Source organism: Ranitomeya imitator, chromosome 4 (genome assembly GCF_032444005.1).
Source record: "Ranitomeya imitator isolate aRanImi1 chromosome 4, aRanImi1.pri, whole genome shotgun sequence".
Classification (NCBI taxonomy): Eukaryota; Metazoa; Chordata; class Amphibia; order Anura; family Dendrobatidae; genus Ranitomeya; species Ranitomeya imitator.
The window spans coordinates 438,659,982-438,675,265 of NC_091285.1; the positions used below are offsets into that span (position 1 = coordinate 438,659,982).

At 43.2% G+C, this 15,284-nt stretch overlaps 1 protein-coding gene across 2 annotated transcripts in view; it reads right to left on the reverse strand.

Moving 5' to 3' along the window:
• Positions 1–4,250: 4,250 nt before the first annotated feature.
• Positions 4,251–15,284, reverse strand: part of ADPGK (ADP dependent glucokinase) — a 28,839-nt gene continuing 17,805 nt past the window's right edge. The window contains exon 7 of one of the 2 annotated variants that reach the window (XM_069765627.1): positions 4,251–7,679. In XM_069765627.1, coding sequence (XP_069621728.1) covers positions 7,140–7,679 — 540 coding nt within the window. In that variant the 3' untranslated portion in view covers positions 4,251–7,139. Of the gene's footprint in view, positions 7,683–15,284 lie in introns of both variants that reach the window. The other variant, XM_069765626.1, reaches the window with a different exon arrangement.

A 15,284-nucleotide genomic window follows, 5' to 3' on the forward strand; every position in this document is an offset into this window, starting at 1 on the left:
GATACCGTGCCGCACAAGAGGTTGGTACACAAAATGAGAATGCTTGGTCTGGGGGAAAATGTGTGTAAATGGGTTAGTAACTGGCTTAGTGATAGAAAGCAGAGGGTGGTTATAAATGGTATAGTCTCTAACTGGGTCGCTGTGACCAGTGGGGTACCGCAGGGGTCAGTATTGGGACCTGTTCTCTTCAACATATTCATTAATGATCTGGTAGAAGGTTTACACAGTAAAATATCGATATTTGCAGATGATACAAAACTATGTAAAGCAGTTAATACAAGAGAAGATAGTATTCTGCTACATATGGATCTGGATAAGTTGGAAACTTGGGCTGAAAGGTGGCAGATGAGGTTTAACAATGATAAATGTAAGGTTATACACATGGGAAGAAGGAATCAATATCACCATTACACACTGAACGGGAAACCACTGGGTAAATCTGACAGGGAGAAGGACTTGGGGATCCTAGTTAATGATAAACTTACCTGGAGCAGCCAGTGCCAGGCAGCAGCTGCCAAGAGGATCAAGGGGTGCATTAAAAGAGGTCTGGATACACATGATGAGAGCATTATACTGCCTCTGTACAAATCCCTAGTTAGACCGCACATGGAGTACTGTGTCCAGTTTTGGGCACCGGTGCTCAGGAAGGATATAATGGAACTAGAGAGAGTACAAAGGAGGGCAACAAAATTAATAAAGGGGATGGGAGAACTACAATACCCAGATAGATTAGTGAAATTAGGATTATTTAGTCTAGAAAAAAGACGACTGAGGGGCGATCTAATAACCATGTATAAGTATATAAGGGGACAATACAAATATCTCGCTGAGGATCTGTTTATACCAAGGAAGGTGACGGGCACAAGGGGGCATTCTTTGCGTCTGGAGGAGAGAAGGTTTTTCCACCAACATAGAAGAGGATTCTTTACTGTTAGGGCAGTGAGAATCTGGAATTGCTTGCCTGAGGAGGTGGTGATGGCGAACTCAGTCGAGGGGTTCAAGAGAGGCCTGGATGTCTTCCTGGAGCAGAACAATATTGTATCATACAATTATTAGGTTCTGTAGAAGGACGTAGATCTGGGTATTTATTATGATGGAATATAGGCTGAACTGGATGGACAAATGTCTTTTTTCGGCCTTACTAACTATGTTACTATGTATATTGGTCTCACGTCCAGAGAACTGAAGGTTAGGACACGCGAACATGTGCAAGATATTATGGCCGCTAAGGAAGTAATAGATATATCCAGTCTCAAGACTTTGCCGAGACACTTTCCGACATGTCACAGATCTGACCCCAGTGGCCTAAAGGTGAGGGGTATAGATAGGGTACATGGAGGTATCAGGGGTGGCAACATGGTCAAGATTTTGGCACAATGTGAATGCAAATGGATTGTCACCCTTGATACCATGGCCCCGAAGGGATTAAACGAAAAGTTGAGTTTTGCTCCCTTCCTATGATTTGCCCTGTTGGAATATGGTGATGAGTTCCTGTCTGTGTGGCAAACTTAACGTAGTTTTGGTATATGGGTATATTTTCTCTCTCTGTTGATATCCCCTACTTTTCACTCAATTTTTATCTTGTATGTTTATTTATTTGTCTCTTTCTTGTGCGTTTTTAGTTTTAGTCATTACTCAAACTATTGATCAAGAGCTCAGAGGCCATATGAAGGACGATAGATGTCCTTTCTCTCCACATGAATTATGGAAATAAGATTACTTTGTCGCTGAACTTTAGTCACGATGCACTGCTATCACTTTAATTGGTCAATGATGTCATTGACCGATTGTTATACACTGTTTATTGTTATTTGTATTCCCTAATATTGTATGAATTATTTTGGTTATTATTGCTGTGGGTTTATTATCATATTTATCCAATTCTTTCTAATGTTTGGTCATTCCTTTTATTGATGACTGTGTATACCGAGTATGGCAACACTGTTGGCTTTAAAGATGCCTTTTTAAACACAGTTGTGATTTTAGCTTCCCCCAGTATGGGGATGGTGAGCGCATGCGCGTTTTGAGCGCCTGAAGCTCGCCTATCTTTTTATGATTGGTGGTTCTCTTAACATCTTACAGGATAGGTTAGCCATTATTTCGGGGGGCCTTTTTATTTTATTTTTTATTATAGATTTAATCACTCACTGTACCTTTTTGATATCTATTCTCCTACTATTGATTGCAGATTATGTGGGATTATAGTATCCGGGCACGCTCATCACATTAGCACTGTCACAATTTTGTCCCTCCAAATATGGCTGCGCTCTTGGTCTTCCTTAAAATGGTTGCCGGTGAGCGCATGCGTGTTTGCCGTTCCTGGCGCCCGCCCTCCTCTGGTGGCTATCTGATGTACACAGCACGCATGTTACATGAAGTCACAAGGCGGAATTCCGCCCACATGTGCGCTCTGTTGTGACGGCCGCAGAGGGGGCGTGCAGGGATCGCTGATGCGCATGCGCCATCTTCCGGTTACACTTCCGCTTTTGCTTATGTACAAGCACACTGAACGGATACAATATTAACCCCTGTTGAAAAAGCTAACCGCAAAACGCGCGTCCGGGGCCGTTGGGTGCAGTGTGGTCTATTCCCCTGACCTACTCATGGGTAAGCACGCATTGTTAGAAATATCTTTGGGTTACCATTATGGGCATTTTATGATATATCTACGGCTGTATGGCCAAATTACCATATGACCCTGGGACCCTTTGATTTTGACATATGCACTGATTGTGTGCATTTCAGGGATGAATTGTGTTGACCACACATAACTCGATGTACTGATAGGTTTCCTTTGTTATACCTTCCTGTTTGATATACACTGCATACAACAGGTATATATGTATATTGAGGTTATATGCGCTTGTTTAATAAATTTTGTACGGGTTCTTTTTAACTATGTTGTTTGGGACTTTTTTTACTCCATCTTCTTTTGGTCTCAGATTAAGAGAGTCGTTTATAAAGTAGTTGTGCGGGAAAGGAAGCTTATTGCAAACAGACCGTGGATTCCAGAGTGTACAATTTAAAGAGGGAGATGAAGGAGTACAGCTAATGTTAATCAGGTTAGTAAGGTTTCGGTGTGAGGTAGGGGAGAAGGGGAGGAGGGGGAGGTATACCCTGAAATTAGTAGCAGTAAAAAGAGAAAGGGCAAATAGTTATTGGAATTGTGTTACAATTATAAAGGTTTTTGGGTTTTTTCCGCTCGTGCCGTTAGCCTACCGCTTTATAATTTTCGATATCGGATTTCATGGAAGCTACTCAAATTCACAAATCTTCACAGCTTCCAGAACGGGTCAGCAGCTTTTTAATGGTCAGCTGGTCATCCCCCATTTGCTGATTCCATTCGGACTCTTTGGCCCATCTACCCCATTTGCTAAAGTGGTTGATGAGACCTTTGGTTTGTCTAATCATGCGTAGAGGCCTGGACAAACCGAGTTGCATATAAATACAGGCAAAAAAAAAAAAAAAGAAGCAGAATGTGCATCTGCGCTTCTTTGTGCCAAACGGAAGGTATAGTTCAGCATAATTCTGCTTGACAAGCCTAATGCAAATGCTATTATCCAAGCCTGTGCCACTTTCCACAACTTTGTCTGGATGAATGCCACATACTTGGATGAAGACATGAAGGTTCCAGAGTCCTCCACATTGACAAATGTAATTGGGGATAGTTCAGCAAGAGCCGGGAACTTCTGGTTTGAAGGTCTGAAACTAGTATGAATATTATTTTGTAAACCCTATAGGCAGAGTGCCATGGCAGGATGCCTCTGTTGGCACACATGCATCATTGTTGTTTATTTATTGGAATCTCTATGCACATCCGAGTATTTTTTGGTTGGCTTAGCTGGGCAGTAAATGGATTACATTATGAAAAAAAAAATTCACTGCAACTAACTGCTATATTTTTATACAGAATAAGGCACCTTACTTTATCCAAAAATGTAAAAAGGCTCATCTTTTATTCTGGCCAACAATGAACACACCATGCTCGACAAATACAACATTACTCGACTCCTCTTTAAAAAAAACAAACTCAAACCAAAAAGCTAAATGCACATCTAAAACGTTGAGGGTGGTGTCCTGCTGACAGATTCCCTTTAAACATGGATGAAGACACTTTGTACTTCAGTTTTCCATCTTTTTATTTAGACAGTCCCTGTTTCAGTTTTAAAAATGGATAATAGAAGAAAAAAAATGCAAAATGGATACCACCCAAATGAATGCAGTTACTTTATCAAGGAAGTAATAAAACATTTTTATTACAGTATTTTATTTTTTTTAAAAAAAACAGGAAAAAAGTTACAAAGTACTATCACAAGATACAAAATCAGGTGTGAGACAAAGGAAAAAGGCGGCATTGTAACATATTGTAACCAGACGTGAGAAAAGTTAGAAGTGCTTCCACTTGGACATGATTTCAGTGCAGGGGCTTTAGTCCACAGACAGTCCAGATGCCCACACTATTATGCTAGGTAAGGACTTAAAAAGATGCTGACCACCACTTTCTTTTTTTCTATTGGTGGCTGTACAAATTGGAGCAAGATTGAAAAGCGGTGCACGGACTGGCCGCGTCTCTCCCAATCAGAGCCTGAAAGCTGCACAGAAATACATGAAGCCATCACACTCAGGTCAAGCAAGCTGCCGGCCAGTCCATGCACTGTTTTCCGACTTTGCTGTGATTTATACAGCAGTCTGACTGCGCCCTTAGGATAGGCAATCAATACCTGATCGGTGAGGGTGTAACACCTGGCATCCTTGCTGATCAGCTGTTAACCAGTGCTGGCTGGAAGTTCTCAGATGGTGCTGGAACACAGCAACTCACTCAAAACTATAGTGGCTGCAGCCACGTGCTACAGATCCACACCCTATTTATTTGAGTAGGGAGTTGGTTTGCAGCATCAATTAAAAAAAAAAAAAAGTAGGTAGTGGCCAACTCCTTTAAATTTTCCCTTTTTGGATACACTCAATACAGTAATAGGATCAGTTCCTGATATTACTGTCAAGGTCGCCTCGCGTGTGCACAGATTCAATCACGTTCTACTTGATTTATAACCAGCTTTTCAAAAACTATAATAAATAAAGTCCCTTAGGGTTTTGTTATAAAACTGTAACAGCAAAGTCAGACTGGGTTACATGGAAGTTATCCCTGCAAAAAATACAAAGAAATAAGAAGGTACAAAAAAGGCATTTAGCTTGAAGTTGGAGAAAGCCACATACAGAAGTGAAGATAAAAGGGTCAACAATACAGAGAAGGCATAAATATTTTTGGTCCCGATAAAAATTCACCAAAGATTCAGAGATGGATGCACATAACACCAGGAGATAAAGTGGAGTGAATAATACCCAGAGATTTAAACAACATTTCACCATTACAATATCCCAGAGATAAAGAACCGCTCCACTGTGTGCTAAGGCTAGTCATCTAAAAGTGTGGAACCACAAGTGCCAGCATATGCTGTGATTCTAAAACAATGGAAGAAGTCAATTTTTACTCCATTATAACCAAATATAGTTTTCATGCAGCTTCTCTATCAGGTCATAAGTATGGAAAATTGTTAACGACAGTTAAAACTTGTTACCTGTAGAAATCTCATTTTTAATTACGAATAATCTCAAATCTGATGATCAGGTAAGACACTGCATCAGATAAAAAAAAAAAAAAAAAAAAAAAGGTACTGTTTTAAAGGAGGTTATCCACTACTAAGGACAACCCCACCTTAAACTAAATGTTAGGCCCCAATAATAAAGCCTATACTCCCTTCTTGTGCCGACTCTGTTCCAGTGGTGTTGGCACTTGCGGTCCCAGGACTGTGGTGACGCCAGCGCCAAATCAGCGCTGGTGTCACGGTCTCCACTTTCGTACAAACTGGACACGAAGAGGAAGCCAGGGATCAACTGCAGCTAGTCCCGGACTTCCTCTTCATGATCATTTTGTCCTAAAGCGTTGACAGTGACGCCAGCGCTGACTGGGCTCTGGGCATCAATGTGTCATTCCACCGTATCACAGCCCCGGGACCACAAGTGCCAACACCGCCGGAACGGAGCCGGCACAGGAGGCGAGTATAGGCTTTATTATTTTATCGGGGCTCAATATTTAGTTTAAAGAAGGGGTTGTCCTAGTAGTGGACAACCCCTTTAAGTCAATGAAAGTCAGTGGGAAAAGGACTTCAAGACATGATGTGTGCATATGTCTGCACAATAGAGCTTTAGGTCTGGCAATCTCAACTACAAGGCAAGCTGTTTGAAAGTACTTTCCATAGAAAATGTTCAATTACTGCATGAACAGCAATTCCAAAATACACCAGTTGGATAAGTAGTGTAATCGGCCACATTTTAGGGAAAACATTGCAACTAACACTTGGGTCCCCTGTTGTACCAGTGAACACAGCCAGATTTTCATGAGAAATACAGAGACAATATTTCATTTTTTCCCTTTAGGGTCTGAGCACATGGCATCATTTAGACTCTAGCACAGCCGCCTCACGAATAAGCTGACAGTTCTTCTGAGGCAGCTTTGCCTTCGTTCTTAAGGAGGCTCCCACTCCATACTGTTAAGTATAAAGAGCGTGTGGCTTCCTAAAGAAGCGGAGTTATGTCACTTTTAGCATCTTCAGAGTTTGGAAACCCTGAAGCTATTAAGGAACATACTACTTTGTACATTTTCCGTCTTATGTTAATCTTATGGGGCAATTTTTTAGGCAGATTCCAGGCAGAATAGGCCTGAAGAAGGCACCGTGTGCACATGCCCTTACAATACCTTTCCATGCAAGATCTGATACTGCATTTTCAAATATGGATGTCACCATAAAAACAGAAGAATGCCTCCAAGTTCATAAAACAGAATTAGAAAACTTTGGCTGTAGCTATATTCTGATTTTCTTATTTATGGCCATTTGGGGATAAATTTCTCTTTAATGTTTGGAATGCAAAATTTAAATATCATAAATTACACACTTATCAATATTTTAACATTTGCTAGAACCTTCACTAGCAGGTAAAGGAATTGCATTTATTGACCCCTATAAATGATGGACATTAAACTGTACCAAACTGTATAGGGCAGCAACAAGGTGTTCAAATAGTTGTCTTGATGTTTACAGCAGCAGATGTCGCTTGTGTTCCTGTAAGGCAGACCTGTTTCCTTACTGAGTTTTGGACTCGGAAAACAACAGTCCCTCTGCTGATATGGCATCTCCCAACCCAACTGTCCTAATTGGTTCCTTGCAGATTAGGACAGGTGTAAAATGAAAGGTCACTCCACCGTTTCTCCACACCGCTACTGGCTCCTTAGCACTGATCCTTGCTGTATAACCTGTCTCCATTTGTGATGTAGAAAACTCCAAAGGACTTTTAAGCATTACTCGTGCAGGATCAATGGTTTCACTTGCACATGCCTGAGTTCCAGCAACCCGAGCACCTGCAGCTACAGCAGCAACCTGGTTTTCCCAAAAGCCATCAATGGTGGCGATAATATGATAGGCCAGTGTATGAAAGTGAACTCTGGTAAGACCAGAGGCTTCACTACCAGAACCCTGGAGAATCCAAAGCAAGATATCACTCACTACTCCGACATCTGGAACTGCGGGCCAGGCAGACAAGGTGGAATGAGGACCATTCGCTGACTGGGTCAGAAACAGTAGTTCTTGTTCATTGAGTCCAAGAGAACTAATCAGTGGGAAGACCTGCTGACCAAGAGAACACAAATATGGAACACATTATGAAAGGATGGGAACCTTTCTCGTAACATATCTCTGAGTGTTAAGAGGGGTTGTCCAGGTTTGGTACGAATGTCTGCAGTCAATTCATGTGTCTGCATATTTGTGAATCCTCACAATGCACCCTGTTAGGATTCTCCAATGTCTGGAGCGGGCAGTCATGTGGTTGCATGTTTGTGTTATGCGTACCCCCACCTACATTCTGATTAGACGTGTCTGGCCTCGCTCAATGCAATTGAATTGTGCGAAACTGCGCACATCTAATCAGAGTATGGCTGGAAATATGCATAGCGCATGTCACATAACCTCCCAGTCTCTCCAATGGCACCAAAGAATCCTGACAGCATCCACGATGAGGAGTCACAAGTCAGAAGTCGAATAGATTGACTGAAGACTTTAGTGCCAAACCTGACTAACCCTTTTAAATAACTATTATTATTATTATTTATTTATTGTTATAGCGCCATTTATTCAATGGCGCTTTACTATGTACTAACATCATATCGTAAAGCAAAGCGGACGTGATTATGACTAGCATATACAGGTGGTGAAAGATGTATTGAACATTGAGCATTGAACTCTAGTATTTTAACCAGATGTTAGTAACAACCAATCCAATACTCACAGGAAAAGAACTTAATTTATGGACATCTATGGTTTGATTTATATGTAATAATGAGAAATGACAGGGAAAAAGTATTGAACACGCTTACTCAAATTATTTAATACTCTGTACAAAAGCCTTTGTTGGCGATGACAGCTTCAAGACGCCTCCTGTATGGAGAAACTAGTAACGTGCATTGCCGAGGTGTGATTTTGGCCCATTTTTCCACACAAACACTCAGAAAATTCTGAAGGTCTAATGGGTTCCTTCTATGAACTCTGAGCTTTAGTGCCTTCCATAAATTTTCTACTGAATTTTGGCCCAGCCAATCACTGGAGCATTCTCGCAACTTTATTTTCACTCTCTTGAAACCAATTAAGAGAGTTTCCTTGGCTGTGTGTTTGGGATCATTATGTTGCTAAAATGTCCAACTTGGTTTTCATCATCATCCTGCAAGATGGCAGCAGATTTTTTATCAAAAATGTCTCTGTACATTTTCTCACTCATCCTCCCTTCAATTAAATTAAGTTTGCCAGTGCCGTATGCCTTTAAGCCACACAACATGATGTTCCCACCGCCAAACTTCACTGTTGGTATGGTGTTTTGGGGGTGATAAGCAGTCCCTTTTCGGCTCCATACATGGTGTATATTATGGCATCCAAAGAGTTCAATTTCGATCTCATCTGACCAGACTATCTTCTACCAGAGTTTCACAGGCTTGTCCAAATGTTGTTGAGCAAACTTTAAAACAAGCTTGAACATACTTTTTGTTCATCAATGGAGTCTTGCATGGTGAGTGTGCATACAGGCCACAGAAATTGAATGCAATACTTTGTTTTCTTTGAAACAATTGTATCTGCTAATTCCAGGCTTTTCTGTAGTTTACAGGTGGTCCTTGGCACTTGGACAACACTTCTGATCATTTTTTTCGCTCCTCTGTCTGAAATCCATTTGGGAGCACCTGTTCATGAACTGCTTATACTGAAATGATGTTCTTTACACTTCTGGATTATGGCGCCTACAGTACGGATGAGCGGACCTTTGGATGGCTGGGTTCAGCCGAACTGTATTTCAACGTTTGGTTCGGCATTCGAACTTGATCTCGAACCCAATAGAAGTCAATGGCGACCCAAACTTCAGTGCTATAAAATGGTCATAGTAAGAGCTATGGGGATGCAAAAGTAAGTAAAATGGGGCAAGAGCAGCACAATTGCCCGGCAAACAAATGTGGATAGGGAAAGGACTTAAAAGAACAGAATTAAAAAAAAATAAAAGAACTGCAGAAGCAGAGGCAGGTCTAAGCCTGACAGGCGCCGCATAGGCCCCCCATACTCTTGCCCCTTTGAGTGACCCTGTGCGTTGCCTTGGGTGCAGTGGGTGACCGTGGTGTCCTCTGGAGGCTTGTCACCTCACCTTCCCCATGCAAGGGACATTTTCCATATGCCTGCTGCTTCGGGACCTGCCTGCACAGCTAGACGCTCTCCCATCAACCCCTCTCCCCGCGCCGTACTGGCTCTGTTCCTTGGAGACTATGGGTAACGGAAAATCGGGGTTCGATTCAAGAGGGATCCTGAGAAATGGCTACCTTATCCAAGGAAGGCAGCAGTTATGGAAATTAACCACTCCTCAGCTGGTGATGTAGCAAGACAAAATAACCATCCATGGCTATTTCTTGGCTTTGTAATTGGAATGAATACTTTAAGGCTGTGTGCACACGTTGCGTTTTTTTCGCGTTTTTTCCCGATAAAAACGTTATAAAACCGCAAAAAAAAACGCATACAATAAGCATCCCATCATTTACAATGAATTCTGTATGTTTTGTGCACATGATGCGTTTTTTTCCCGTGAAAAAAACGCATTGCGGTAAAAACCGCAGCATGTTCATTAATTTTGCAGTTTTTTTTGCGGATTTCCCACTACAAAATGCATTGGGAAGTGTCCGGAAAAAAACGCGGCAAAAACGCATGCAGTTTTTTGCGGATTTCTTGCAGAAAATGGCCGGTTTTTCTCAGGAATTTTCTGCGAGAAATCCTGAACGTGTGCACATAGCCTAAATCCTTTAAACAACGATCTATCTGTCAATGAGTGTATGGACTGTGGAAGAGATTTACTACAGTCACACTGCACCAGGCTGTATTACGGGCACGCTACACCAGCACGGCCACGTCCAAGTCCCCCATTCGATGCTCTCCTCTTTTTTTGAATTGGTTTTTAGGCAAAAAAAACTCCCAAAGACTCCAGTGCAGATTAGAAAAAAAAAAAAAATCTCTATACACACACACAGTACCATCACAGACAGGTTCAGAAGTGTAGAAAAATTTGTTTTTACAAACAGTAGTATCCAGGGCTGTGGAGTTGGTCTCTGTATAAAATGGACCGACTCCTAAAATGCATAATAAATTAGGTACAGTAGTTCAATGCAGTATGTGCTGCACATTTTTATCATAAGAATTTGGAAAAGTGATAAAATGTTCTATAAATGTCTGTTCTATTCCTAATCTAAAGGATCTAGGTTTTAGTTGAGATGAATCGGTGCTGCACTTTATGTACATGATCAGTATTGTGGCAGTGCTGTGGAGTCAGGGAAATTGAGTTGGAGGTTTGGCTTGCTAACTCCACAACCCTGTTAGTGTCACAGACACAGGTGCATAGGAGTATAAAAAATTGTTTTAACGCACAGTACTATCATAGACATGGGTGAAAAGTACACATAAAGAGGCTTTTTGGAAAACTGCCCACTCAAAAAACCTAATACTTTCCCTCACTCCAGCTGCGTCTTGTCCTTACGCTAAGAAGAACAGAAATAAAATACAAAAATCTTGAACCAGAAGGTGGAAGTCCAAGTAGCTGTGATAGCTAACACTTTATTTGGGGAGGCCCCAAAATTAAACAAATGGCAAATAGAGTGGAACAATGACTGCGTGCAGCTGGCATAGTTGCCTAGGCAGTCAAAAAGGTATGGACAAGAAGTCCTGTGGGATCTACACCTGGTTCATTTTAATGAATGTTAGCTTCCCCACATTGGCTGTGGACAGGTGGGTGCGCCTGTCTATAATCACACACCCCTGCTGTGCTAAGCACATTCCGACAATACCTTTGCGGCAGTGCAGGCCAGCACCTCCAGAGCATGAAGGGCAAGCTGAGGCCATGTGTCCAATTTGGAGCCCCAGAAGTCAAATGGGGTAGACCCATGAGTGAGTATGTGTAGACGTGTGGACATGTACTCTTCCACCATGTTATTGTAATTCCGTCTCCTGCTAATAGGGACCGTATCAGATGGGGACTTTATCCTAGTGCCTCTTCCAGATGTGCATGTATTCACGCATTTTCTGATCCCGCTCCAGTGATGGAAGTAACGATGGTACATGGTCTTTGAAGCGGGGATCCAGCAGGGTATCCACCCAGTAATCAACAGTGGTAACAATCCGGGCGATTCAGCATATATTGGCTCATGTATGACACGCTGACCAGAGGCAAAGACAAGCTGTCCTTGGTGGGAGGAGTATAGTCTTGGTCCCCTGCATCCCCCTAGCCATACTCCAGTGATACCCATGAGCCGATTTGAGTGCCACCCTGCTGTGAACACATTTCTTCCTCCTCATCCTCCAAAACAGTCCCATGGCTGGACAGTTAAGTACCTGGCAGCTGTTGGTACAGAAGCAACCCTCCGAGCCATGTGTGGACGACAAGCCCGACAACGGTGTGAATGGTATCTGTTCCTCCGGCTCCTCTTCATCCATCATCTTCTGAAGTGTTTTTTCTAGCAGGCATAGAAGTGGTATAGTAGCGCTCCTGATGGAGTCATCAGCGCTAGCCATGTTGGTGGAGTATTCAAAGCAGCGCAACACTGCACACACGTCAACATGAAGGTCCACACATTGGTGGTGAAGTGGTGTTCCGCAGAGTGAATCAGCATGGCGTGCTGCACCAGAAACTCCACTATTCCCTGCTGCTCGCACAGTCTCTTCAGCATATGTAGGGTAGAGTTCCACCTTGTTGGCACATCACATGAGGTGGTGAGCGGGAAGGCAGAAGTGATGCTGCTGCACGACGAGAATGCCAAAAGAGTGCATACACTGTTCGCACTTTCAGCAGCAGCTCTGACATATGTGGGTAATTTTTCAGGAATATCTGCACCACCAAACTTAGCACAAGCGCCAGGCAAGGGATGTGCGTCAAACCCGCTAGGCCCAGAGCTGCTATGAGATTTTGCCCATTATCGCACATCTCCAACTACTCATCTGTCTGCTGTTTGATCCCCGTCCACTGCTCCTGCGTGGTGTGGGATTTGCCCCCCAAACAGAGAAGTTTCAGAACAGCCTATTATTTCTCCCTGGCTGTGCTAAAGTTGGTGGTGTAGGTCTTACTGTGACCGGATGAGGAGGCGGTGGAGAAAGCAACCTGGACAGAGAAACGTTCAGTCGTCCTCAGTGGTGGTAGGACATGCTCTAGAAGGCATTCCGCCTCTAGCCAAGCTGCAACTACATCTACTCAGTGGGCAGTTACATCCCTGGCCATGCCTACTGGTTCATGTATCGATGGTTATGTGGCTCTTGCAACTGATGGCATTGTGCTGTCCACACCTGATTTTGTCCAAAACATGTCTGTGCAGGGCAGAGATGGCCCACCTGTATAAATAGTGGCAGCTGGAAACAATGTACCCCAGTACAGCCATCGCCCATTTTTTTTTTTAAACTGCCTGTCTTCACCAGCTGGAATAGCAGCATTTCAAAGGCCAGGAATTTGGAAATGCTGTCATTCAGGACCATGGTTTGTGGGCGGGTAGGAAGGTATTTCTGCTTTCTCTCGTGAGTTTGAGGGATACAGAGCGGAACACTTTCTTGGGATGGGGTGGAGATGCTCAATGACACTGGAAGTGGTGGTGATGTCACATCCTCTCTTTGCAGGATTGCAGGTGGCTCTGTTAATTGTGAGCGGGAGGAAGAGGCAGAGACTGCAGCAGAAGAGGAAACAGGAGGTGGCTCAGATCCGTCATGCTTTTTAAGATCTGTACTCTACTGCACTTCGTGCTTGGAATTCAGATGCCTTATCATGTAGGTGGGGGTCAGGATCAGAACATTAATGCCTCACTTCAGGTACTGACAGCACAGCGTGCAAACCACCAGTCACATTGTCTGAAGAAATCATACGCCAAGGAGCTCCTTTGAGCTGCTTCGATGTGCTCATTTCATCGGCGCAATGGGCAGCAGCTGATGTACTGGCTAGGGGCCACCCCCTGTGCTTTTGCACCCTGCTCCCTATTTTGCTGGGGCAACACAACCACCTCCTCTTCCTCCAAACTGCGCACATACTTCAACCTAGCAAGTGGTGTGGCATCAGTAAACTCAGTCTCTTCCACTTCTGTGGCAGGGCCAGGTGGATTGGCTATGGAACACCAGCCAGTGGGCTCATCAAAACGCAAAAGACTGCTTGGCAGATTTGCAAGGGGTGAGAGGTGGAAGCGAGCTGACCATTATCTCAGGTGCCAACTCTGCGCTTTCTTCATTTGGGCACAGACACAGAATGACCACATCCTCTCCCTGCAGTAGCTACTCCGCCACAGCACCAATTCAATGCTCTTATTTTTCTCAAATGCTTTCTAAGCACACTGCTCCCAGACACGTGCAGAGTACACACAGATGCTTTTTGTAAAAATGCACACACACAAAATCTAATACTGTCCCTCACTCCAGCTGCGTCCTGTCCCTACACTAAGCAGAGATGAATGGCGGCGACACCAGTTAGCCCGCATTTATACAATCCGGGTCACGTGATGCACCAGCCAGTCATGCCAATACTTGATTGGCTGCAGTTCAGCCATTCAGAAACTATATGGCATCCGAAACTGAACTTCTGTTTTTTTTTTTTTTTAAGAAAAAAAGTTAAAAAAAAAAAAAAAAAAAAAGAAAGAAGGTCAGTGTTTGGGGTTCGGTAAAGGACCCTTAACACAGAACTTTACAAGTCGGGTTTGCGCATCCCTACCCAACAGTGCTCACTGCACTGTAATCTTCAGTAGTTTAGAAATTCTTCTGTAACCAATGCCATCAGTATGCTTTGCAACAATAAGGTTGCAACGGTCTTGAGACAGCTCACTGGTTCTACCCATCATGAGAGGTTTACTGTGTGGCACCTTGGCAACGAGAACTTTCTATAGGACACACGTTGAACCAGCTGATATTTTTCAACAAGTGGCAAAATTACTCTTTAATTTCTGATAGATTTCAGACTTTCTATGGTTTTTGGCACCTCTCTTCAGGTGTGCAATACTTTTTCCCCTGTGTTATTTCTCCTTATTACACAACTTAATTTGTAAACACCTATGGTTTGTTTCTTTGCCTGTGAGAGATAGCGATATAGATATAAACTTTTTTTTTGTGCAATTCACTCAACCATGGTTAACATTTTCTGGGAAAAAAATAAATGAATGATATTACAATATAGACAAATGCTTCTCACTAAATTAGAATATCATCAAAAAGTTAATTTATTTCAGTTCTTCAATACAAAAAGTGAAACTCATTATATAGAGTCATTACAAACGGAGTGATCTTTTTCAAGTCATCATTTCTGTTAAAGGGAACCTGTCACCCCCAAAAATCGCGGGTGAGGTAAGCCCACCGGCATCAGGGGCTTATCTACAGCATTCTGAAATGCTGTAGATAAGCCCCCGATGTTACCTGAAAGAGAAGAAAAAGACGTTAGATTATACTCACCCAGGGGCGGTCCCGCTGCTGGTCAGGTCGGATGGGCATCCCTGGTCCGCTGCGGCGCCTCCCATCTTCATTTCAAGACGTCCTCTTCTGATCTTCAGCCACGGCTGCGGCGCAGGCGTACTTTGCTCTGCCCTGTCGAGGGCAGAGGATAGTACTGCAGTGCGCAGGCGCCGGAAAGGTCAGAGGCCCGGCGCCTGCGCACTGCAGTACTTTGTCTGCCCTCAACAGGGGAGAGCAAAGTACGCCTGCGCCGGA